General features: G+C 45.5%; 1 protein-coding gene across 16 annotated transcripts in view; it reads left to right on the forward strand.

Moving 5' to 3' along the window:
* The window catches only part of AKAP13 (A-kinase anchoring protein 13), a 324,450-nt gene that overhangs the window by 197,680 nt on the left and 99,703 nt on the right, over positions 1-27,067 (forward strand). The window contains exon 1 of one of the 16 annotated variants that reach the window (XM_027522133.1): positions 13,165-13,934. The exons of the other annotated variants lie outside the window; for them this stretch is intronic. Coding sequence (XP_027377934.1) covers positions 13,854-13,934 — 81 coding nt within the window. The 5' untranslated portion in view covers positions 13,165-13,853. Of the gene's footprint in view, positions 1-13,164; positions 13,935-27,067 lie in introns of those variants that run through there. 16 annotated transcript variants of the gene reach the window in all.

Raw genomic sequence — 27,067 nt, forward strand, 5'->3', positions numbered from 1 at the left:
AAAAAGTTTTGGTCAAATTTAATTTGTCCCTTCAAACTTCTGGTTTAAATATTTGTGCCCTCATCTTCTCTCACCTGGGCTCTTTGGTTTCCTTAGCACTCATTTCTTCCTGCCTTACAACTCAGCTGTTCTTGAACTTTTTGGTCTCAAGATTCGTTAATACTTCAAGAAGTTATTGAGGACTCCAAAGAAATTTTGTTTATATGAGTTATATCTATAAGTATCTACTATGTTAGAAATTAAAACTGATACATTAAAATATTAATTCATTCGCGGTAACATCGGGGCTTCTCTGGTGGCTCAGACAGTAGAGAACGTGCCTGCAAAGTAGGAGACCCGGGCTTGATCCCCTGTGTCAGGAAGATCCCCTGGAGAAGGGCATGGGAACCCACTCCAGTATTCTTGCTTGGAAAATCCCATGGACAGAGGAGCCTGGCTACAGTCCATTGGGTAGCAAAGAGTTGGACATGACTGAGCGAGTAACACTTCCACTACTTCACTTTTCAACAGTAGTAAACTTACTACTTGTTAACATAAAGAGTATATTTTCATGAAAAACAACTTTTCCAAAACAAAATTAGAAGAGGTGACATTGTTTTACTCAAACTTCTGGCTCAGTAGAAAACAGATTCTCACATCTCTTACACATTCAAGCCATTGCAATAGGGGAAAATCCAGTCTTTCACAAATATAGTGCATGAAAAGGAAGGGAAATTTTAATAGTATCTCACAACTTAAAAAATCGCACAAGTGATCTTCCTTAGGACAACAATCATACTTCCATAACAGAAGGATTTTATGTCAACTTCCCGTTGTCACATAGTATTAGAAAGATGTGTACCTAAAGCTTGAAATTGAATGCTAGTAATAATGTTTACAGCTTCCTCAAGGATGTTCTGTGTGAAAATGTTGTTTCTTTTTGTTTTTTGTACTGGGAAGAAGTACAAAGTGCTGATTCACTTTGGTACCTCTGCCTTAATTTGTGCTGAGGCCTGTCAGTGCAAATGTCAGTACAGCAAAGGGGCAAATGACTGTGAAAATAGTTTCGACCCCACGGGTGCCCTGAAGAGGCCTCCAGGCCCTTGAAGGTTTTGCAGACCATACGTTGAGACCCACTGCTCCGGGTCATGTTAGAGATGCTTGCTGAACTTAGTGGTGTGGCAGGGACTTCACAGTCCGGCTCCTTGGATTACTTGGACGGTCCCGTCAGCTCTGCTGTTCCACAGGCCAGCTGCCAGCCATGCCAGACTCCTCTCTATCTACCAGGTATTCAGAGTGAGATGCATCCTGGGAACCTCCCTGGGTGCTTAGTCTTTGATTCTTTGAGACCCTTCTCGGAAGGGCTGTGTCGTCCTGCACCACAGACCTCTTGTGTAGCCTCCTCTTTGCTCTTGGTGCAGCTGCTAGGAACCAAGAAGCCTGGCAGTACCGCCCCTCCTGCCAGGGATGCTCTCTTAGCCATTGTTAGGGACCTGCCACAGCGTCCCACGCACGATGGGTGTTTATCATGTACGATGCCTGGTGGGTGACTTAAAAGAAGAAGGAACCCAGGAAGTAGTTTGACAAGGCATATTTTCTAGTTAATTGACAGTTTTTTTGTAAGTATGACTTCACTGGACTGAAGATTATACTTCACTTATCAACATCTCTCCTTAGGGCACTGTTAAAACCTTAAGTAGTTCCCTTTCTTTTGAAATTTGATTTCCTGTTTCTTTGTGTTTTTTTTCCTCAATTTTTTCTTGATTTCCTATTTCTATAGCAAATATATTTGAGGCTTTTACATTTTGTTAGTACAGCTTTAAAAGGCTGATTTAATCAGGATGCCAGGCGTTGCAGCTAAAAATTATGTGGAGAATAGGAAGTTTCGCATTGATAACCCATTAACACGAGTATTTGGGATGGAACCTCTACGTAGAATTGAGAGTGACCTTTGTAGTAACACAGAACACAAGGGTTTTCGTAGGGTTTATCAGTGTAAGAATGACATAGAGCCGTTAGAATTCAGACCCAGGGGAAGTCTACTTGTATGAAAGAGAAATAGTAACAGCAAGCCCATTACATAAATTGTGCTCTTCAGAATACTAATGCTGTTGCTTCCCAGGTGGCTCAGTGGTACAAGAATCCACCTGCCAATGCAGGAGACAGGAGACACAGATTCAGTCCCTGTGTAGGGAAGATCCCCTGGAGAAGGAAATGGCAGCCCACTCCAGTATTCCTGCCTGGAAAATCCCGTGGACAGAGGAGTCTGGAGGGCTGCAGTCTATCGGGTCACAAAAGAGTTGGACAGGACTGAGCAAATGAGCACAGACGCAGTGCTTATTGTTAGAACATCCTCACAGGGGAGGCCAGAGAGAAGGGTTAATAATACTCTTATATGTACAGACTGCAGGGACAGACGGGGCCAGGCCTTCCGTGTCCTTCCTGCTGAGTGCTGGGAGCGCACGAGGTTGCCCTAATAGTACTTCATGTTCTTACCTGTTGCTTACACTGTCTCCACAGGCTCCCTGGTTGGCTAGATGTGCTACTCTTGACACAGTGCATGGCCAGTCAGTGATGTGCAGTATTCTGGGGCGTTAAAGTTACATGCACAAACACACACACACACACACATGTGCGCATGCCTGCATACACACATGCGTATCTTTGGAGAAAGTATCAAAATGCTTCCATGAAACTTGGTCCTGAATTGACTGTTGTGTACATATGTTTATATAAATTGTATACATTTATTGTATACATAAATTGTATATAAATTGTGTACATTATGTTTATATAAATATGTATAAAATACATAGTGAGATATCAGGTGAAAACTATGAACAAATGAAATAATAACCCGGAATTAATATATATTTAGTTAGATAAATCTCTAGCAGGGATGATCTTACAGAAGCCACCCAAACTGCAATTATTTAAAAAAAAAAAAAAAAATTCAGGGTAGGCAGAGGATTCTGTTCTTTTACTTACTGATTAATTTCTGACGTGTCCCATTTATTGATGAGGTTTAACTAACACCATCTGTTTGTGTTGACCAGAGCAGACATCTCTTTGATACAGGAGTGCATGTTTCTGTTTCAGAAATCCATGAATTATGTAAATTTATGAATAAAGGAGCTTCTGAATCTAGGTTGCCTGCCCCAGTTTGATCTGCTCCGAGAATGCGTGACCTTCCCTCAAAGTCCCTCTTCAGACAGAGAGGTAGATACTGTTTCATTCACATGGGAACTGTTTGTTGAATGCTCAGTAAGCCCAAGAAACCTAGGAAAGCCCAAGTAAACAGATCTCCTGGTCCAGGAAACTTGTACTGCAGAGTCCTAGAAGACGGTGATAACCAGTGTGTGGGTGACTTAAGTGTGGTAGGAAGGCTAGCACAGTTATGATAGGGTTGGAGAAAGGACAGGCCAGGTTTTTGACTGAGGTGGTCAGTGGAGGCATCGGGCTGTGATAGCACTTGAAGGCGTCTTCTGACTGGTGTTGCTTCCGTGGGGAGAAGCTCGAGGGAAGGAGCATGGACTCAGGCAAGTGTCTCGTCTCACCTGAGCACAGGGGGTGAGTCTTCTGGGGGCAGGTGAGGGGAGAGACCCTCGAGGCTGGCGTGGTCCTCAGCTTTCCTCCCAGTCTCCTCTGAGAGCCACGTGCTCTCTGTCCCAGCGGTCACTGGTATTTTGGCCGTCTGGAGGGGGACTGTTCAGGGACATTTTCAGTTCAGTCCAAATTGGGCACTTGGGGATTGGCCAGGAAAAAAACATCTATAAATATCTGTCTTTTTCTTCTTTCCCTTACCCTCACATGAAGAGGCTTTTTTCTTTTTTTCTCCCCCAAGGCTAACTCTTAAATCTGGGTTCCCAGTCCTGTCTTGACCTTAAAGTTTACAGAACCGCTTCTCCCTAAAACCGCTTGGCTTTCAGGTTCAGATACTGAGACATTCCTTTAGTCTTAGCTTCCGGGGCAGCTCCCCACCTTCTCCACTTAGCAGAAGAACGAAAGCCTGACTTTTCCCTCTGGTTTGCCGTCTCGTGATACACAGTATTTTCAGAGGGAACACGGTGATCTGAATCAAAGCAGAAGCGTTGTTCTTTCAGCTCTACCTTGAGTGGGATGTTCAGTTCCTGCTTTTTTCCTATATGCACCCTCCTGTTGTTGTTGTTCACTTGCTAAGTCGTGTCTGACCCTTGGTGATCCCCTGCACTGCAGCACATCAGACTCCGCTCTCCTTCAGTGTTTTCTGCGGTTCACTCAAACTCAGGTCTATTGAGTCGGTGATGCCATCCAGCCATCTCGTCCTCTGTCTCTGCCTTCTCCGCCTGCCCTCAATCTTGCCCAGCATCAGGGTCTTTTCCAGTGAGTTGACTCTTCTTTGCATCAGGTGGCCAAAGTATTGGAGCTTCAGCTTCAGCATCAGTCCTTCCAGTGAATATTCAGGGTTGATTTCCCTTAGAATTGACTGTTTTGATCTTCTTGCCCAGGGGTCTCTCCAGAGTCTTCTCTAGCACCACCATTTGAAGGCATCAATTGTAAGCTGACTTAGATACCTCCTTAAAAAATAAGGCAAAGATGCAATAATAAAAATAAAACTATCATAGCAACTAATACTTACATAGTATTCACGCCACAGGCATGAATATACAAAATGCTTATGTGTATTCTTTTTTTACTGTATGTCTTTTTATTTTTATCTCCCGTCAGTAGTGTTAAAAAGTAGGTTTTCTTCTTGGAGGGTTTTTCTCTTTTCCCTTTGTTTTGTCTTTTCGACAGTTGATATAAAAAGCAAGACAGTTGATATAAAAAGCAAGTTATACTTCTTCATTTTTTTGGAAGGCATGACTGTACTGGGTTTGCCTGGGAGGGCCAAGGGACATTGTCCATGGGAAGCTGAGTCACTTTTTGGCTCGTCTGACTGACTCTGCTGGAGCTGTTCTTCACTCTGTGAAGTGAAAAATAAGAATAAGTCAAGTGATTTCCTAAAGCGACACTTTTTCATTTTATGTGGGATTCAAATTTTTCCTAAAGGTGTGATTATTTTGAGCACCAGTTTTCATGTCTGGCCAGGACTTCTATCCTTTGTGTAAAAACTCTTCCAGATGGCTCACCTTTTGTGTATAACACTGACCAAGACTTCTCTCGTTTACTAACTAAATCTGGTCAGCCTTTTGAAAAGTCCTAGGATTATGATTGTGGCAGGAAACGGATGTATAATCAGTTTCTCCTCTAGCTCTCGGATGTCTAGGACCAGTTTTGGAGAGACTGGGAGAGATTTAAGAAGTACTCGGTTGCCCTCAGCATGCTACTTAGAGAGCAGCGTGCAGCCACAAGGAAAAACACAGGCTGGAACTCGTGACAGCAGTGCAGCGGTCTGAGGACACCATGGTTCACAGTGCAGAGTTATAAGGAGAGTCAGAGGTGGCAGAGAGCGTGACTGTTAATAGAAACGTGGGCAGGTGGAGAGACCAGGTAGGGAATTACAGAAACCACAGTTGTCCTAAGAACCAGGGTCACTGAAGTAGGAAGAACCCTCACATCCTACTTGTGGAAGCTCGAGAGACCAACTGTCTACTCATCTTGAGGACCGACAGCAAACGAAGTTGGATAAGGATCATGGCGTGGTATCCCCTCGAACAGGAGATCTGAGGAGGCTAGAGACTTACAGATTTTCTGAATTACAGTGCAAATTGTGCCGCTTCCATGCTGTAGCACCTCTGGTGGCTCCCTGTGGCCTCTGAGTAGCGTCTCGACTCTTTAGCCGGGCATTGGGTGCTTCTGAAATCTAGGCTGTGAACGCTTGTCCAGACCAGTATCACAGCACTGTCTTGAGTCTGATGCAGGTAACGGACGGCTTGCCAGTCCTTGGTCATACCTGCTGCACATCAGCACTTGTACCTTCAATCTCTGTCTGCATCGGGGTTGCCTGCCTCCTCCCTCCCTTTTTCTTTGTTTCTGTCCCTTCATGTTAAACCACCACCTTCATGAAACTTTTCTGCCTGGTCAGCTCAGCCAGAGCTCCGTACTCCTTGCTGAAATCTGCGTTTCATCTGTACTACCCAAGTTTTCTCTTATGTACATTTCATGCCATGGTCCCTGGTTTGTTTCCTTAAGGTCCCGAAAGCGTCTCATCCATCTGGACATCTCTCGTGACACCTCACAGAGCCCTGTAACTGCAGCCGATACTTAAGTATTGTCGAACAGATAAATAATCTTGGCTGATATTAGGTAGTTGGCTGCTAGTTGGCCGTGGCACGCTGGGGATGACGTCGTCCCTTAGGAAACGATGGTCTACAGTTGTCAGTGCTGTTTCCCTGACCTCATTGCCTTTGTTTTATGAAATGAGGTCTGTTCTTATTTTCATAGATGATCATATGGAAAGGGAGTTTCTCAGTTGTTGGCCGTTCCCTTCTGTTTCCATTTCCTTGCCAGACACCGTCCACCCTGCTCTCTCCTCAAGCAGTAGTTTTTGTTCATGTTCCTGACCAAGACGCAGTCCGTCCACTCAAGGGTTCTCCTTCGGTCTCTGACACAATCTCTCGGACAGAACCGACATAACGGGCATAGAACTCACCTTGTGTCAGCGGTCCTTTTTCTCTGCTGATGCTTCATTTCCTTCTCAGAAAGGTTTTTACGCACTAAGGTGTATTCCCAGGTTAGCCATCCTGTAGCAGCCATTCTTTAAGGATTCATTAAGGCACTTTGTCTGAAGAGTAAGATGTCTCACGAGATAACTGGAGGAAGTGGAGTATATGACAGAACTTAGAATTTCCCCTGTGAAATGGTAGACATTCAAAAGAAATTGCAGTTCAGCCTTCCTCACTCCACTACGGCCCCAGAACTTGCTCTCCCCAACCAGGGTCCACGGAGCATTCACAGAGCAGAACCCCGCTCTCTTATGACCTGACTTTCTCGCAGCATCGGGCTCTGTTTACCACTCTTGCTCTCTGGCTCCTCGATGTCACACCTCTGTGTTGATTTCCATCATCCGTGTGCCCATCCCAGCTGTTCTCCTGCGCCCCAGACACAGACGCTGATGCTCCATCTGAAGGCAGATGAGCTTATGGTAGCCTGGGAGTCCTCTAGTCGGGCATTTCTCACACACATTGTTTTTACTATTTAATGTCCGTCTGGTTCTCTATTATATTCTCAGTGCCAAACATAGGTGTTCAGTGAATATTTGTCTCATGATTGAACTAATTTCAAAAAGCTTGTTGAAGATTCAGGACAGTGGCTCGTGAGACGTTGTAGCGACCACAACAGTATTCTTCCATGTAGAATTTGTTGCTTGTTTAAATGGCTGTTGATACTAAACTTGCCATTTTTGGCATCTGTAGCAGTCTAGGTTTTTAAAATATTAATGTATTTTAAAGCCACATTCTTTGGGACCCTTTGAAAATTCTAAAAATGTTAAATGTTTACAAAATACCTAGTACACTTTAAAGAGGAAAATGTATAAAGTGGGGTTTACAGTAAAATCTCGTGATTATAGTATAGAAGAGGCCTGTTTTGATATGTCCAACAAAAAGGTGTGGGAAGTGACTTACTTCACCACAAGCTTATATTTGTCTAGCAGTGTGGTATGTCTGTTGAAAAGAAAGGCAGTTTGATCTTAGTCGTCCCAGTGTACTCAGCACCAGAGGGTTTTTGTCTTGGTGTTCGCATCACACAAAGGACACCCACTAACTGAAGGGCCCTCAGTCGGGTACCCTGTAGCATGGGGAGCAGTTGTGGGAACCACGAGCCAGAGGAGAAGCTTTGAGGAGGGTAGTGAGTCATGATGAGTATCTTCAGATACTCATTTAAAAGCTGCCATAAGAAGTAACTTATGTTTGTTCCCTGGTGGCTCAGAGATTAAAGGGTCTGCCTGTTTATGTGGGAGACCTGGGTTCGATCCCTGGGTCGGGAAGAAGGAACTGGCAGTCCACTCCAGTATTCTTGCCTGGAGAACCCCATGGACGGAGGAGCCTGGTGGGCTACAGTCCACGGGGTCGCAAAGAGTCGGACATGACTGAGCGACTTCACTTCACTTCACTTCATGTTTGTTCCCAAGAGGAAAACTGAGAACAGTACAGCCACTCATTCTGAAGGAGACCTGGAGACAATTGTCAGTAAAACTCTTCGTCTCTATGCTGGATGTGTGCATTCTGATTTTTGTAACATTAACATAGTGAGAAGCTATTTAAAAAACTAAACGTCAAGTATTAAAACGATGGCAAAGAAGTTGAGTCCAGTTAGTGTAATAATACACTTTTTCTACTGGTACTTTCTAAAATTAGGAACCATTTGTCATTTTTATTGAAAAAATAGTCTTTTTCTGTCCTTTTTCATTTTTGTAAAATCAGATGTGAAAATGCCAATGATTGAAAAAAAAAAGAATGCCAGTGATACGAGAAGTGAGTTCTAGTTTTGTTTCCTGAAACTTTGACCTATGTTTTCTCCCTGAGAGTTCTTTCTTTCAGTTTAGGGGATTACTCAAGGCAAAATAAGATGCATGTGGAAAGAAAAATTTCTCAAATCGAATTTAATGTAGACTCATTCGTTGTGTGACCTCGTTGTGGTTTAGTTGCTGAGTCGTGTCCAACTCTTTGCGACCCCATGGGCTTTAGTTCACCAGGCTCCTCTGTCCATGAGGTTGATGCTCCAGGCAAGCATGTTGGAGTGGGTAGCCATTTCCTGCTCCAGAGGATCTTCCTGACCCAGGGATCAAACCTGCGTCTCCTGCGTTGGCAGGTGGATTCTCTACTACTGAGGCACCAGGGAAGGCCACATGGCCTGATACACCCGACTTAAACTCGGTGGTACTTTTCTGCATCTGTAAAGTAGACAGTGACATTTCACCCTTTAGCTTTTTATGAAGAATAAACGAAATGGTACATGTGGGTGCAGGTGGCACACAGGAAGCACTCAGTAAATGTTATTAATAAGTCTTGCCTCCAGAAGACCTGTCCTAGAGGTTACATTGTCCATCACCACTTTTCCAGACGAAATCTGGTCTGGATGTCTGCCTTTCTCCCCTCCTCCTTCCTTTTCTATCATCAAGCTGCTGGTAATTTTAGTAAAATTTAACATTTGTGTGCTTGTTCCATGAGACCTATTTTCCTGTGAGGTGCACAGGTTGGTGAAGAGACGTTTCTAAAGCTCTGTCTTGCTCTCTTCCATCTTAATTGCTTCTTGCTGCTGCCATCAGCTAACTTGTGTTCACATTTCTTCTTGGAAAAGGTGAGGAAGGATTAAAGCAGAGGGACTGCCAGGTAGAATTGCTGGTTGGCTGGTCGCCGCCCTCCAGGTCTTCCTAGTCCCCTTTCCTCTTTTAACCTTCCGGCAACCTCCAGAGCTGGGCGTGGCAGAAACGCAGGGGAGGGGGCCTCTGCCTTGCTCTCCTGGATCAGCAGCGCCTGATCAAACACCCAAACTGAAATGGAAAAGGAAATCCTCTGTGGGCGCAGTACAGTTGCTATAAATCCTTCTCATCTTCTCTCAAATACTCAGGTATCTTATATGAAGCAGACTTAGTTTAAACAGTCTGGAGTTGCTCAAGTGGAGGCTGTTAATAAGAAAAAACAGTATAAATGTTTTATCTGTATTTTAGTAAATTTTGCCACCAACAAGTTTGTAGGTCTTGATGACTATTTTTAAGTTAATGAAATCATAGATTCGTGAAAATTGACGACTCTGCTAGTCGCTTCCTTCCTTTTCATTTCATGTGAAAAGTGGAGGTGGGAAATATAATTATGCAAGAATATACTGCATGTTTTCTACAACAGGTTTTGAGAGAACATCTCAATTCCTTTTTCTTTCTCCATTGCACCCACATCCTGTGAGTTATTTGGCAAGTGATAAAGATTTGTTAGTCTCCGGCTGACCATAGCAGATCAAGAAGGAACTTCAGATATGACCTAGTGTCCAGCCCTTCTCACTCCCCAGTTCTGGAAACCTAGGTCCAAGAGTCAGTCTAATTATCCCAGGGTGCGCAGTGAGATGTGACAGACCTAGGGATGGAAAGAACCTTTCATATTCACCTTGTGCTCCTGGCAGAGACACATAAACATGTTAAATTGATCATTGGTGTGTCTTCGAGCCAGTGACAGGCTACTGCTGTATGTTCAAACTTTGAGGTTACAGAACAGATGTTTCAGCAGCAGCAGACACCCCACTCTCTGACCACAATGTTTACTGGCCTTTGTGTTCTGTTTGGGTCCTCAGTATACCCACTAGATGGTGTCCTATTTCAGAAACTTTGCTATGGGGCTGCAGGTAGGGTTCTGCCCTCACTAAAAAGCAGCCAAATAGCGCTGACCCATAAGAACGTTTAAATAATTTGGATAAGGTGTTAGATCTTGGAATTAAATATCGAAGGAAAATTTAACTCACGAACAGAAACGCTCTAGTTAAAGTAAAATTCATAAAAATATTTTTATACTTTGTTTTCTGGAATCTTTAAGATACATCAGGCCTGTGGTATGAACAGACTTTTAGCACTGGTTGCTTCTATTGAAGAATGTAGGCCTCCTTGCTTGACTTTGAGTAAGCTCCGGAAGTTGGTGGTGGACAGGGAAGCCTGGCCTGCTGCAGTCCATGGGGTCACACAGTCCCCACGACTGAGCGCCTGAACTGAACTGAGGCCTCCTTGTTGTGGCTGGAGTGTGGGATGGAGGGAGATATAACTAATCTTGTGAATAATTACTATTGTGAAAAGAGGTTGTAAATAATAAACGTATTTTACTCTTTACGTTGCCAAAATTAAAGGAAAAGAGACGTATCTTCAAAACGAAGCTTCATAGGTCTCAGCTTTGATTTGGAAATAAAACGATTGGTTTCTGAGTTTCAAAATCCTAACAGAATAACTGCTCGGCAGTTGCAGATGTTTTTGATAAAAACTTGGAACTGTCAGATCAACAACGAAAGCGCAGGACCGCAGACTCTGTCTTCTGTGGCGAGTATCGAACGGATCCAGAGGGACAGCAAAGCAGGCTCGTGTTCCCCACCCAGGGCATGTGTTCCCTGCCCAGAGGATTTGTTCTCCAAGAAGGAACAGAACACGCAATTACAGTTCCAAATCCTCTTAACATGTTTATGTGTACCAAGCAGCTAGGAAGTCTCAATTTACAGCCTGTAGCGCAAAGCCAGCATCTCAGCAGAAATTAAAAAAAAAAAATTAAACTGTCTCAAAACGGTAACCTGAGCCATTTCAAACAGTTGTATTACTGTGAAACAGATTTCTTTTAAATTTCTTGAGGGCAGAGATTTTGTTGTTTGTTTCTCTTGTTTGCCTTTGTTGCAAGGCAGCATACATGCAGATAACAGAATGCAGAGTATCTGTTCAATCAGTAGATTATCTGCATTGAAGTCAGTAGTTAGACGAGACTGGGAATAGAAAGGCTTTATGGTGATTAAAGCATCTATGATCCCTAGGGAGAAGCCTGGGAACCTTGGAAGCAGGAAACATTTGATTCTAATTAAAACAGAAGGGAGCGGCAGTGGGGAATAAACCATGTTGAGGATAGAGGGGAGGCGGCTCCGTCTTTCTGTGGGGAGGAGGGAGAGTTCTGAGTGACAGTTTGGTGAAAGTTCGTACAGGAAAAGATAATAAACCATCCATTTTTCCCTGCACCAAAACCTAAAGGATCTTTCCATTCATATCCTAGACCACATAGTTTTCAAAGTCGTCGTAAGTCGCCGGCCAGGTTCCCACCCTTTGGGTAAGCCCGAGTTAGAATTTTATTTACAGCTTTCTACTCTCTCTCCAATCATCTGTTTTCCATTGTCACTCATGAAAAGCAACATCTGGTTCACTGTCCACGTTGGTAGCGTCACAGCGCGATGCTCACTGTGGGCGTATGGGCAAGGGGAGGGCCCGTCTGCCCCACCCCGTGGATGAGACTGGGATGGACGGGCTGCAGGCTTTGAGCTGGTTGAGCCACAGCTGCCGCGTGTCCGGGGGAGCAGGGAGGTGCGTCCTAGTGGGGTTTGCTGCCTCGCTCTCCTTTGAGCTGGTCAGCCACTTGACGGCCTGGCCAGAGGGCATGGTGAGTCACCAGCCCATCTCTGCCTCTTTTATTGCTCCTGGAAAGCCTCTCCATCAGCTCTGTTAGATACTGATGGAAATTTCGGTATTAAATCTCTTCTCCTTTTGCTTGTGGCGTTGGAGCCCCCTCACCCACACTGGCAGGGCCAAGCCAAGGACTCCGCCTGTGGCCCCTTGAGGGAAACGTCAGCAGCCTGACTCTCCTAGAAGGAGAACATCCTTTCAGTTTTTCCATCTCCACTCCCTGCCACCCCCACCCGCCCGTGTCCTCCCCAGTTCTTTCTCCTCCTTTCCCATCCAGATCATTTCTGACACCAGCGAGAAGATGAGTTCTGGGGCAGGTCCGCCTCTGATGATCGTGGCTAGGGTGGGGCCAGAGGGTGGGCGTGTGGAGTGACAGAGCCCCCACGGGCTCGGTCGCGAGAGGGGGAGAAGGCCCTCCAGGGGCTCCCCTTGGCCCCGCCAGTGCGGCTGACACGTGTGCCCGTGCACCGGTCCCTTCTCCTCCTCTCCTCGTCACTGGTCTAAAAGCACCCCTCCCTCCCACCCACCCCATCACTCCCTTCCTCTCTGCAAAAAAAAAAAAGAAAAACCTAACTGCCCTCTTGATCTCTAAGCCTTGCCGGCCACTTCCGTAAGCCCTTGTGGGTCCTGGAGACATGTCCCTGAAGGCTCAGGCTAGCATTTTTCTCACGTTAAATCACTGGTTTGCGCCTGGCAGGGTGCTGCAGCGTGCGCCCGGGGCAGTGGCCACTTCCCTGACTTTGGGGGACAGAGAAGCGTCTCGTGCTCGCCTGTGGTGTGCAGGATGCCCGCCCCACCCCCCCCAATCCCCACGCCGCCCCGACCTCACCCGGGGCGCGGCTGGGGGTGCTCTACAGAGCCTGTTTCATAGGAAGCAGCGGGAGAGGAGGAGGAGGAGGAAGCCGGCTGGAAAAGGAAGCTTTGTTTTTCTCCTCTTCATCTGGGGATGAATCATGTTCCCAGCACTGCCTTTAGGTTTTCAAGCCTCGAAGGCTGCTGGTGCTGAGCCGAAAGGGCCAGTCGTGACGTTCCTGAGGGAGGGAGGGAAGAGGGGCCCGTGCCCCAGAAGGGAGGGAGCATGGGGGGGAGGAGCGGGCTCTTTTTTTTTTCCTTCCTGCTTTCACTCCGCTGTCATTAGACTTTTCAGCTGAAATCAGAACCAAGCCCTGCTGCCTGGCGAGCAAGAGGCTGACTAGAGACTCTTTCTCTGAACAGAATCTCAGAATTTCAGTTTGCTTGCTTTTTTTTTTCCCTGTGAAGGAAATACTGCTTTTCCTTGCTTTTGTTTTTTAAGCAAGAAGAGGTTTTCATGAGAAAATTTTGTCCTGCCATCCCTGCAAAGTAGAGCTGTCTTCCCTTCTTCTCTGCTTGTCTTTTCCCGACAAGGCACATACTGGATTTTTTCTCGCCTGCTCTGGGTTGTTCCCCGCCACGTGCGTCGGCCGGCATGCGTAGCCCGTTAAGCCTTCATTTTTCTCCTGGAGTTATCGCCCGTGATGGAAACAGTCTGTGCTTCTCTCTCCGTCAAGATCTGACTAAAGTATAGCATCCAGGGGCGATTACTGTGGATACTGTGAGTTGGGCGTGCATCACCCCGGGGCTCAGGCACTGCCAGGAAGTTCTCCGTCCGGTGAGGGACTTGGGGTCCTGTGTGGTTTGACCCCCTCGAGGTTTTCTTCATAGAGGAGTCCGGACGGCAGAAACCCCCTCCGGCTCCCCGCTAGAGGTTCAGACCTGGGGGCTTGCGGGAGCACCCCGACCCCCCAGGTTACGGTGGGTCCCGCCCCTGCATCTTGTGTCCTCTCTGCTGCGTTTGGACAAAATGTACGAGCGGCACAAGAGGCGCTACAGCCTGTGTGACATCTCCAAGGTGGACAGGACCGTGGATGTGGTGCTGCTGAAGGTAAGGGCCTCCCGTAGCTGCCTCCTGCCTCTGAATCCAGTAGCTGGGGCCCTGGCCACCCTGTACTGGGAGAAGAGCTGAGAGGCATGTGTGTGTGTGTGTACAGTGGGGATTGTGGAGTTGGGTTGGTGATTTTAAGGTTCCTAGCAGAATATCCCACTCCAGTGTTCTTGCCTAGAGAATCCCAGGGATGGGGGAGCCTTGTGGGCTGCCGTCTATGGGGTCGCACAGAGTTGGACACGACTGTAGCAGCTTAGCAGCAGCAGCAGAATATCTGACCAGCAACAATGGGGGCTTAAAAATCATCGAGTCACTTAGGTGTCAGCGTCATTTTACTTGCTTTAAAGTGGGTTCTTCTGCTCAAGAGAACCTCCTACTCTTGTAAATCGCAGGTGGAGCACTTCACCGTCAGTTGCTCTTTTCCAGAGAGGTCTGTCCCCAGCGTCCCCACCCCAGGCCCCATCTGTAGAGGCATCATTATCTGTCGGTCTCTCCCCGTCTGCCTCTGTCTCCCAGTCTGTCTTTTGCCTGAGTTTTTTTTTTTTTTTTTCTCTTCTCTTTCTGTTCTTTTTTTTCTCTCACAACTCTTGGGGGGAAGATAGTACTTATTTCCTTTGGAAAGATCTCCACTCAGTCTGTTTATCAAAGTGGCACAGTGGCCGTTTTGGCTTGGTTTGACTGCTTTACAGGTCTGGCCTCTGACTGTTAATTGCTGTGTTTGTTTTCTCCCGTTAGTGATGCTGGCTGTCTCAGCAGGATGGGGGCGGGGCCTCTGGCCAGCTAATTGCTCACAGAAGGCATCCTTGAGTCTAAAATTAGTAAGAACTCCTCCAGCCATAAGGTGGGAGTCTGGGAATGTTGGACGACTCAGGGAGCACTTTTTGGAAGTTTAGCCATTTTCTGGCAAAGGCAGGGGAAACTGGAAACCAACCAAGTGCTTCAGGGTTGCCAGAGAACCTCAGTACCTGAGCTGATGAGGGTGTGGAACCAGGGGAGTGCAGGCACAGGAGGAATGTATTGTCCCGGGCAGGGAGGTAGGGGTGCTTTCGCATTGATTGACCAGTTCAGTTTATTACTTGAGACTCCCTCGTTTTTTCCACTCATCCATTGAGGCCAAGCATGGCTCAGAAAGCTAGACACAGATGCCAGTGAACTGAGACCACCCTTCGGGACACCGATGAGGGGCTGGGTGGAGGGGTTGCGATCGTGGGGAACTGCCGTCTGTCCGCCATAATCTCCATCATCTGGTGCTCTGACTTGCCAGGCCGAGGCTCAGAGCAGTGGGCAACTTGGCATTTTGAACTTGATCCAAGATCTTATTCATGTTAGTTCCTCTGAAATGTGAGCTCCGCTATGAAGTGACAGTGATGTTTTTGTTTTTGTTGTTTCTGTCCTCCTTTGTTTAGAAGAGTCTAGTTGTTAGGACCTTTACGAGCTTGACTCTTTATGACATTGGGCTTCCCAGGTGGCGCTAGCCTGCCTGCCAGTGTAGGAGATGCAAAAGACGAGTGTTCAATCCCTGGGTCGGGAAGATCCTCTGGAGAAGGAAATGGTAACCCACTCCAGTGTTCTTGCCTGGAAAATCCCATGGACAGAGGAGCCTGGCGGGCTACAGTCTATGGGTCACACAGAGTCAGACATGACTGAGCGCTTTGCATGCTTTATGATGTTCCCTGTCTGGGGAAAAAAGGGAAAGAGGAGAGGGAGGATAGAAAATCTCAGTCTTAGTGTCACAGGAATGTGGTGCATTTAAAACCGTGCTGAAATACGTAATACTCTCCACTCTCCCAGGCATGAGAGCCCTTAGTAGTGGAGCTAACTCAGCACAGGCTTACTGCCTTCACAGATGCTGTTCTACAGTTTTAACAGAATGCTTTTATATACGTTACTTGATCTGAGAGGATTGGTCAGGCAGCAGTGGTCCCTGAACTCCCACCCCAGACTCCTTTTCCTAGAAGAGTTTGAGGCGTCTCCTGAGCCCGGCTGAGGAACGTGAAAGACTTGAGTGATGTGATGTTTTGGGTTTTTTCTCCGCACAAGGCCACAGCTCATAAAGGATGTAATTTTTTTCTCTCTCGCTCTTTTTTTTTTTTTGGATGTGCCTGTATTTGTATTCTTTTTTCTTTTTTTGCACCATACAACCTTTACATAACCAAAGAGTTTCAGTAGAAGAAACTTCACTTCTCAGAAAGCAGGCATTTATTACAAATAAGGAAGCACAAAAAGTCCTGAAAATACGCTATTTCCAGGTTGAGATGAGATGGGCAGCTTTGGTGCTGATTCTTTGCTTTGAAGACAGAGAAGGTCACATCACTGAGAGATCTACACAAAAACAGTATTAATGATTTGTTCAGTGTTGGGCATGGTGCTCGGTCCAAGGGGCACATGGGTCTTCAAAGTCTCCATATTGCTTAAAGACAGGTAACAGATGGAGAAACAAAAAGTACACATTACTGTAAGTGACTTGATGGATATAAACAGTGTGCACTGTAAGAAGTGCACACGATGGGGAGACATTTCAGGTAGGAGATCATTCTGAGGTTCTGGCATTTGAAAAACTGGTGTCCAGAGAATTAGAAGATGCCAGCCGCTGCACCTAGGGAAGGCGTTCTGGAAAGGATTGGGGAGGTCCTGGGGCGGGGAAGGATGGGGGAGGCCGAGGTGATGGGAGAAAGCTGAGCAGGCCGGGCCTGGAAGAGCCAGGCCTTGACCGCCATCGGGAGGGGTTTGCTTTGCTTGGGTATGTTACTTCTCAACTTATGTTTTCAAAAGATCGTTCTGGCACGTGGGAGTCACTCAGGCTGCCATTATGGTAGGCCCGGCGTGATGGAATGGCTTTGTGGTCTCCAGTGGGCAGGCACTTAACCTTTATATCCCTAGTATTTGTTTCATCTTATGGGGAAAAACATTTTCGGATAGTCGGTAATTTTCTCACAGCTCATCCTAGGTAATAGGATGCAACCCCAGACGTGATTCTTTTCAAAGCTCATGTTCTTTCTTAGTCCCCTAGACTTCTTCTTTGAGTTGGCCAACACTTTTATTTCATGAATGTGTGTATCTATCTATATGTATATTTTAAAGTTTTAACTGCTACCACTTTTTCAGTATGAAAAGTTGATGTCATTCACTTCTTTCCCAGTGTGGGGATTCTTTCTACAGCACTTTGAATTCAGATATGAATCTACCATTGTTAGCAGCCTTTCCCCCACAATTTTTTTGTTTTTTTAATTCATTCAGCAGTGGCCTCCTCACTTCTTTCCATTTTGAATTTGTTTTTTAAATCAGTGTTTTTAAAGGTGTATTATATTGGATGTGTGAGCTACTTAAGTTCCCAAGTGACCATGTGCTATGTTCTCACTTCCCTTTTCGGTGGAAGATTTTTTTTTTTTTTTTAATATACCGAGGAGTTTGTAATTTTTTAATCTATTCATTATGTCTAAGCACTCAAAACAGTGTCCCTAATTTGTGTTAAATGCTCAGTAAGTTTTGTTAGTTGAATGAGTTCATCTGTTAAGATTTGTAAGTATGGGTTCATAACACGTCATGGTATGTGAACTGTGCTTAATGCGCTGGGATGGCTGGGGTAAAGAACAGAGAGATGAGTTGGGATAGTCATCACAAAATCCGGACCATGACCCTGTCCTTCTGGTGTCATAACGTTTACAGCTCCATTCCTTCCCACTGGCATCCGAATAATTCACTGTGAATTAACTTGAAAATCGTATCGTCTGTTATGTGCCCCTCCTTTCTGAGACTTTGCATTCTGACTCGTTCCCTTCGTCAGTTCTGTTCAGTGACTTTCATGGAAGCTCTTCTGCATCAAAGCCTTCCCTTGGGATTTTTCCCAAGGCTGGGTACACTGGTCTTTATCCTCACATCAGCCGTTGCTTCCCATCATCAAACCCAATAGATACTGAAATCTTACCTTCTTCTTGAATTTTTTTTTCTAATAGTAAAGTAGGTTAATCGGAGAAGGCAATGGCACCCCACTCCAGTACTCTTGCCTGGAAAATCCCATGGATGGAGGAGCCTGGTGGGCTGAAGTCCATGGGGTCGCTAAGAGTCAGACACGACTGAGCGACTTCACTTTCACGTTTCACTTTCATGCGTTGGAGAAGGAAATGGCAACCCACTGCAGTATTCTTGCCTGGAGAATCCCAGGGATGGGGGAGCCTGGTGGGCTGCCGTCTATGGGGTCGCACAGAGTCGGACACGACTGATGCGACTTAGCAGCAAAGTAGGTTAATAGTGTTCTTGGCTCCGCTGTCCCAGTACACACATACATACGTGTCACTCCTCACAGTATCCCCCCGTGCCTGTGTGACTTCTGGCTGCTTATGGTAGGTAAATGGCTAGTAACTATGAATCATGTGCAGAATGGGATACGGAAGAATCTGAATCATTGGCAGACACCCTTTGGTATCAATAGGCCCATTTTCCTCAGCACCTTTCAAAAGCCTAGATCTGTGTATTTTTGTCTGGGGGTCGCACAGGGCCCTCATTGCAGGAAGAGAGCTCTTCATTTGCTTGTGCGGGATTCTCTAGCTGTGGCACACGGGCTCTGTCGTTTGCAGCAGGTCTGCTCAGTGGTTGTGTTGCCGTAGTTGCCCCTTGGCATGTGGTAATCTTAGTTCCCTGACGAGGGATCGAACCCGAGTCCCTTACATTGGAAGGTGGACTCTTAACCACTGGACCACCGGGGAAGTCCCTCTAAAGCCTACACAAGTTGGTGAAAGGAGCCTTTGTCTTAACACAGTTCAGTAGCTAACTCATGATCACATTAAGAGACTGTTCTTAACACAGGAGGACATCACACCAAGTGTCAGGAACTTGCTGCAAAACTAGCATGCCAAAGACAAAGAAGTCAGAATCCTAGATCAGCTACTGACTTTAACCCAGGGACCATTTCTGTTTCACTAGTTTTATTACTTTGGGTACTTGCAAAAAATATTGCCCACTAGTAACAACATGATTCTTCCTGTTACTGATGATTTACTGACAGCATACTTTGTAACTAGTAAGTCAGAGTAGCAGATGAATGGTGAAAAGGTTTGCAGCCCTGTTTTGTGGACACTGAGTGACAGTTTGTACAGAGGACGACGACCCCCTCCCATCCGTGATGTTCAGGCAGGCCACCTGGCCTCATCAGCGCAGGAGTAGTTTGTCTGTAAGCCCAGCGTCATCTTCCAGGAAATACACATCCTTTAACAAGTCTACTTGCTCAAAGACACTTCCATGCCGCTTCAAACAAAAGACATTAGGAGGCAAAAGACGACTGAAGGCAGCTCTGCCTGTCTGCTCAGTTACAGTCTGATTCCCTGAAAAGACTTTTGACTCAAGTGTTGGCTCCCCTGTCCGGATGGTGGGGTTTCTGCTTCCTTTTGTTCAGCCTTGTAACTCCAGCTACATCTCCTGAGACATTTGCAAAGGAAGTAAATACAGGCAGTGGCTGGGAAGGCTGGGTGTAACCATGAGCTGTGTTATTAGGATGTTCAAATATAAACAGTAGCAGAAACACTGCCAAAAACAAGGCAGTTCCCTCTCCACTGAAAATATGCACGGCTCTATTTTCTGACTGATGGGAACACAGTTTAGGTGTGGTTTAGATCATTCCAAGGGACCCGAGGCTTCATGAAAGGCGTGAAAAACTACCAGGATGGTCAACATTTTTTTTTGCATCAACTTCTCCCATCCCATGTTCCGTATGCACTGTAACTCACCAGAACTTTGGACGCTCGGAGCCTGTAATGTCCACAGTCTGACTGTCGTGGAGATACAATGTGGACAGAGTTTGTTTTTTAGCTAAAGAATCACAAATGGAGTCAGAGCCAGAAAGTGGTTTTGGGTGGCGTATTCCTCCAAAAGATGTGGATATTTAATGGCACAGTCTCTGTTTTCCTCATTTCCAACTGCTTGCTAAACAAAATTTCAGAATCATTTTGATCTACTCCTCCTACCCATTTAATCAGTTGCCAGTCTTGTATTTTGGTATTAGTTCAAAGATTCCGTAGAGCAGCACCTGGATAAAGGGCCTTATTGTTTCCTTTGTTTTCCTCTTAATCTCAAATTATTAGCAGTCTCAACACTGTCGTTTCTGGTCCATCTCCTAATTCTGCTGGCAATCAGATTTCCTGCTAAGCCTAGTCTCAAGATGGCTAAAAAGAGTGTCAGTGGTACAGAGAACAGTCTGTCACCCAGTAATGTAGAAACCTGGGTCTTAGCGGTCACCTTTTGGAAAGGAGACTACCGTGAGAAGAGATGTGTTACCGTAAGTATGATCAGGGCCTGGCATTTCCTCTGGTCTGTAGCAAGCGCTCTGAAAACATCCCAGTGGAGCCACGCGGGGTGTGTGGCCTTTAAGTTATCTCATTGTATGAGTGAGAAACAGTGGAGCTGTTGAAAAACAGACCTGAGACGAGGGCAAATGTATCGGTCACACCGGTGTTTCTGAAACCAGGCAGGAGGAGGGAGAGAGGTTTTGTAATCCAGTTTCTGCCTCTTAAATGGCTTGCTTGTGTATACTCAGCGCAGTACTTGTCACACGTGAGCATGATCTGCTTGGGGCTGCTGTCACTGTGTACAGGATGTGGTCGAAAACGCTGATGCCCCTTTTGACATTCTTTCCACACTCATGTCGGAGGACTCTGTCCTCTGGTTAATGGCACTGACCACGATTGGTAGCATCTGGCCCAGATTACCAGCGCTGCCTCCAGCTGTGGGCTGCCCGACAGCTTTTCTCTAAACACGCTCGCTTCTTGGAACTGCCGCACACCCACTCTGTTGTTGTAAGGAAATACATAACATTGACCACACTTGAGTGTACAGCTCAGTGGCATTAAGTACGTTCACATCGTCGTGCAGCTGTTGTGTCACCACTGTCCAGAACTTTTTCGTCTTTGCAAACCGAAGCTCAGTACTCGATAAACAGTAACTCTTCGTTTCCCCTGCCCCCAGTCCCTGGCAATCACCGTTCTGTTTTTTTGGCTCTAGAATTTGACTACCCTAGGTATCTTATGTAAGTGGCATTGCACAGTATTTGTCCTTTCATGACTGGCCTATTTCACTGATTATGATGTCTTTGGGGTTTATCCATGTGGAAGCAGGTATCAGAATTCTCTCCTTATTTTAAGGCTGAATACTACTCCGGTGCATGTATATACTACCTTGTGTTAATCCATTCATCTGTTGATGGCCAGTTGGGTTGTTTTCCCCTTTTGTCTATTGTGAATAGAGGTGCTGTGAATGTTGATATGAGCACCTGCTTTCCGTTCTTTGCGGTGTGTGCCCAGAAGTGGAACTGCTGGGTTTGGGTCGTATGGTGATTCTGTTTAAGTTTTGGAGGAACCCCTGTACTTTTTTCCACGTTTTTACATTCCTAAGAATTTACGTGCACACAGGTTTCAGTTCTCTGCATTCTCACCAACACGGGTTATTTTCTGGAGGTTTTTTGTTTGTTTGTTTTGGAGTGTGTGTGTGTGTGTGTGTGTGTGTGTGTGGTTTAAATACAGTGTGTGTGTGTATGTGGTTTAAATACAGCCATCCTGGTGGGTGTGATGCAGTGTCTCCCTGTGGTTTTGATTTATTTCGTTCCGTGACTGCACGCTCGCTGCTGCGCTGTTTCTGTCTGCACGCAGCCAGCCTCCCGGTTTCTTCACCTGCCGCTGTGGATCACCCGCACGAGCACCACCAGCAGCGTGTCTTTCCTCTTGGCACGTCCATGCGGCTCCCTCTCCATTTCACACTTTTCTCACCACTTTTTACTCGAGCAGATGAAACTAGCGCCAGTCTTTCTCTCAATATTGATGACTTTTAAGCATCTGAAAGGCATCTTGACACTTCAGACTCAACCTAGTCAAAGAGAAGGCACCACTACCGTCTGCTCTGGATCTCCTGTCTGTCTCTAAGCGTGGAGTCTTTATCTCTCTCTCATTTCTGTGGATTCTGCCCTTTGTACTGGCTCACTGGCCTGCTGCTTCCTCGGTGTCCCACTGGGGCCACACGTCCCCAGCCCAGGGACGCACCCTCCAGACCAGAGGTGCCTAGACTCCTCTTACTGGGCTGTGTCCTGGTTGTTCCATGCTTTCCTTCCTTGCTTGCCTGTAGAAAGGAAAACTTCCTACAGTTTTCCTAGGATAATACCGATTTTTTCACTCCCTTGCTTATGTAACTGGGGTGAGGGGCTCACCTTGGTGGAGACTCACGGCTGCCATGTCTCCCATTCTTTCCTCAGTCGTACTTCTGACCACCCTTGGGCTTTTCATACTCCTCAAAAACTTGTAAGAAGAAGTCTCTACTCTTGAGTTGTGAAGCCGTCTCCAGAACCACTGACTGGACACACACACGCGTGTTTCTGGGAAAGAGCGGTCCCTGGCTTCCCTCAGATCCTTGAAGGAGTCTGTGCCACCGAAGGCCACGAACTCCAGCTCTGAAATGTCCTGGCGGCCTTGCTCAGCCTCTCTTTTCCATGGCAGGCAGGACTATCCAGTCTGGAGTCCGTGGCTGTGGAGACCTGATAATCCATGAGCCCATATGGTTATATGCATTGTCCTGGGATGTGGAGGCAGGTACAACCCTTGACGCTTTATAGTTAGTTTATTTTTGGCTGTTCTGGGTCTTCGTTGGTGCACGGGGGGCTGCTCTCTAGTTGCGGGTTTCTCACTGTGGTGGCTTCTCTGGTTGCAGAGCACAGGCTCTAGGGTGCGTGGACTTTGGTCCTTGCAGCACGTGGGCTCGGTGGTGGCAGCTCCCAGGCTCTTGAGCACAGGCTCAGTAGTTCTAGCAAATGGGCTTAGTTGCTCTACGGCACGTGGGATCTTCCCAGATCAGGGATGAAACCCGTGTCTCCTGCCATTGGCAGGCGGATTCTTAGTCACTGAGCCACCAGGGAAGTCCATCCTTAACATTTTAAATGAAAGAAGATTCCTCGTACTTTTAAACTGTGGGACCCATTGTGTAAATTGTCACCAGGATCACGATTTGTCTTTCTCTTGCTGTCCTTGACACTGTTTCTTGCCTAAAGTGGGCATGGTACTCCCCAAAAGCTGACTGGCCAGCTGTGTGGTTTAATCAACAAGGTAGCAATAGGAAGAAGGCTTCTTGGGCTAGATTTACTCACTCTTTCCTGGTGAGGAAGTCTCTGATTTACCTGAAATCATACTGATTTTCAGTGTAGGTTTTAGTTTGAAGTGTTTGTGAATGAGTCCTGATTCCACAGAAGGAACTAGCTGGAGCTGCATAGCTGTCAGATTTCCTGAGGTTTCCTTGAGTGCTTGGAGGCGGTGAGCCTGCTCAGCACGTCGTTGGTAATTAACTGTTAGTGACTGAAAACGCAGGCTCCTGAAAGCAGACAAAGCCAAGACAAACAAACAAAACATTTCTTTCAGTTACAGCATTTTGATGTTCTGAAAATTGGCACCCCCAGTTTCATATTTGAGTTTTCTCATTATGATACTTTACTTTCTAAATGTTTTTGTCTAATTTAAGCAGTGACTCTCTTTTCCAGCCAATAATCTCCAGAGATGTTAAATGCTCCTTTGCCAGATTTTTTCAGTTTCATATTGCTATTAAAAATTGTTTAAACAGTTGTTGAATTCTGAGACAAAGTGAAGAACAAGAAGAGATACTTGTAAGGGTGGGGAAAGAGCACTGGACTGGGAGTGAGGAAAAATGAGTCCTCACTCCACCCCTAAACGTTCTGTTACCTCCTTCAGGTCCCTTCACCCGCTGTGCCTGCCCCCCTTTCTAATAGATCTGATAAAGGGAGTGGGGTGATCATCTCAAAGGTTCTCCCTTTAGTTCTATATACAAATCATTGAGGATAATAAACTCAAAGATTATTCATTGAGCATCTGCTATCTACTCGTGGGGAGATCTGTGGAATTTTTAAAGGTAGGATTCACTTCTCAAGGAGCTTACGGTCTTTTGAGCAGATGCAGTTACCAGTACAGTATAGTTCGCACACAAATCTACCATCCCCAAATCTAGCCTCACCCAGCGTGTGGCCTCGTCTCAAAAATGGCGACGTGCCTCCCAGTGGGACAGGCAGAGGGTCCCATCCAGGTGACAGTAGTCTGCAAACTTGAAAGTACAATTTAGAAATATAATGGGATGTTTTACAGTTTTAATTCTGGTATCACCTGTCTTGTTTCAGACTCTTCTTTCCAAAGTCACCATAAACCTCACGGTTGCCCAATTCAGTGACTTCTTTTTAAAAATGTATCAGTTCCAGCTTCTCAGCAGCAGTTGGCACTGTGGTCCTACCTTCTGTCTTCAGCCCTCGGCTTTTAACTTCTGTGAAACTCCAGTTCTTCTGCTTATACAGGGTCTGGCCGTCTCTGGCCCCTCCCCCACATGTATTGTGCAATAATGCCTGTGTAAAGTGAAAGAGAGGAGTTGTTATCTGGCCCAGTGTTTCTGTGTGTTACATTTGTGACCTGGGCAGAAATGTATAAAGAATTTCAGATATAGTTTGGCGTTAGAGTGTCTCATTCAGTCTGATTCCCATTTCTACTGATCATAGGACACTTTGTCCACACTCATTTCAGTGGCTCATGTGTGCAGAATGCTGTGGAAGAGTTATTTACTTAATTTTTCCACATCTCTCTCACACCCACTGAGTTCTTAGAGGACTCAGTTCTTTTACTACTACTGCTTTTAAGGCTTGACACAAATGTTTTGATACATTGAGGATATTTAGTACATTTTTATTTAATGAAAGAAAGAAACAAATCTGAGGGTGTTCAGCATTAAGTCTTTGTAGAGTCTTCCTTTTCCTAGAAAGTAATCAATAGGTTAAAAAATAGTTTCCATTTTAAAAGAAAAGTTGGAAGTATGTTTCCAATGAGCAGTCATGTTTAAAACCAGCTGAACCACATGATCATCTTTGATTTACTTTTATATAGTTTGTTTCACTTTTTCTATTTCCTATTCAGTGCTCTGATTTCATTTAGTTTGTTTTCCAGTTTCTCCATCTTTTTTTTTTTTAATTTTTTTTCTCAAGCCTCTATCAAGCTTAGTAGAAAAGCTTTTGTATACATACACATACATAATATGTATAATATATATATTTTTAGAAAACTTATGAATTTTTGCCTACTAAAAAAATTTATGACATTTTGATTCTACTTAGTACGAATAGAATGCTAGATTTCTAATTTTTAAAAAAAATGCAACCAGCAACAGAGGTTTACTGTATGGCACAGGGAACTATAGTCAGTGTCTTGTAATAACCTGTAATGGGAAATAATTTCAAAAATAATACACGTGCATGTGTATAACCGAGTCACCTTGCTGTGCACCTGAAACGCTGAAAGTCCACTGTACTTTGATAAAAGAGAGAGATTTAAAAAAAGGGAAAGCTGAAAGTGTATCTCATACACTCAAGTGAGATACCATTCACACCCGCCAAGTTGGCTACATCTAAATAGGTAAGAGCAGTAGCAGGTGTTGGCAAGGGTGTGGAGAAATTAGAACACTCGGACATTGGTGGTAGGAACGTCAAATGGCACAGCCACTCTGGAAAAGTCTGGCAAGCCCTCAGACTTTATTAAACGTAAAGGTATCATCGCTTGACGTAGCTGTCCCATTCTTGGGTGTATACTCGAAGTGAAACATGTCCAGTGCTCGTATATGAATATTCATGACAGGATTATTCATAACAGCAGCCCACATGTCTATCAGCTGAAGAGTAAATAGAGTGTGGGCATGTCCATACAGCGTTATGGATTATTAGGCAGCAGGGTACAGTACTCATAAAATGCTGAAACACAGATGAACCGTGAAAGCCAAGTGCAAGAAGCCAGCAAGCAGAGGCGTCAGAATGTACGCGTCCGTTTATACAGAACGTCCAGAGGAGGCAAATACACAGGGACAGAACTTACATTAATGGTTGCCTGGAACCGGGAGGGCAGGGGTTTGGGGTAGGGTGTGACTACTGATGGATGCAAGATTTCTTTCTTATGCCATGAAAATGTTCTAAAATTAGATAGTGGCCATGGTTTCACAGCTGTGTTAAGATGCTAGACCACTGAATAGACTACTTAATAGTTAAATAGGTGAGTTTTAGAGAATATGAATTAGGTTTCAACTTGTTCAGTCGCTAAGTCGTTTCTGACTCTCTGCAACCCCATGGACAACAGCACATCAGACTTCCCTGTCCTTCAGTATCTTCCAGAGTTTGCTAAAACTCTTGTCCATTTAATCAGTGATGCTATCCAACGATCTCATCTTCTGTCACCCCCTTCTCCTGCCTTCAGTCTTTCCCAGCATCAGGGTCTTTTCCAGTGAGTCGACTCTTTGCATCAGGTGGCCAAAGTACTAGAGCTTCAGCACCTGTCTTTCTGAATATTCAGGGTTTATTTTCTTTTAGCATTGACTGGTTTGATCTCCTTGCAGTCCAAGGGACTTTCGAGTCTTCTTCAGCACCACAACTGGAAAGCATCAAGTCTTTCATGCTCAGCCTTCTTTATGGCCCAACTCGCACATCTGTAAATAACTACTGGAAAAACCATAGCTTTGACTATACAAACCTTTGTCATATATTTCAATAAAGGTCTTAAAATGCAAAATTGGACATATACACACACAAAATGTAATGTGGTATGCTGGATTGCCAGCATCCGTTGGATCATCAAAGAAGCAAGAGAGTTCCAGAAAAACATCTACTTCTGCTTTACTGACCATGCCAAAGTCTTTGACTGTGTGGATCACAACAAACTATGGAAAATTCTTCAAGAGATGGGAATACCAGACCGCCTGACCTGCCTCCTGAGAAATCTGTATGCAGGTCAAGAAGCAGCAGTTAGAACTGGACATGGAACAACAGACTGGTTCCAAACAGGGAAAGGAGTACATCAAGGCTGTATATTGTCACCCTGCTTATTTAACTTAATGCAGAGTACATCATGCAAAATGCCGGGCTGGTTGAAGCACAAGCTGGAATCAAGATTGCCAGGAGAAGTATCAATAACCTCAGATATGCAGATGACACCACCCTTATGGCAGAAAGTGAAGAACTGAAGAGCCTTTTAATGAAAGAGAGTGACAGTTGGCTTAAAACTTAATCACAAAACGAAGATCATGGCTTCTGGTCCCATCACTTCATGGAAATAGATGGGGAAACAATTGAAACAGTG

Source organism: Bos indicus x Bos taurus, chromosome 21 (assembly GCF_003369695.1).
Source record: "Bos indicus x Bos taurus breed Angus x Brahman F1 hybrid chromosome 21, Bos_hybrid_MaternalHap_v2.0, whole genome shotgun sequence".
NCBI classification, from domain to species: Eukaryota; Metazoa; Chordata; class Mammalia; order Artiodactyla; family Bovidae; genus Bos; species Bos indicus x Bos taurus.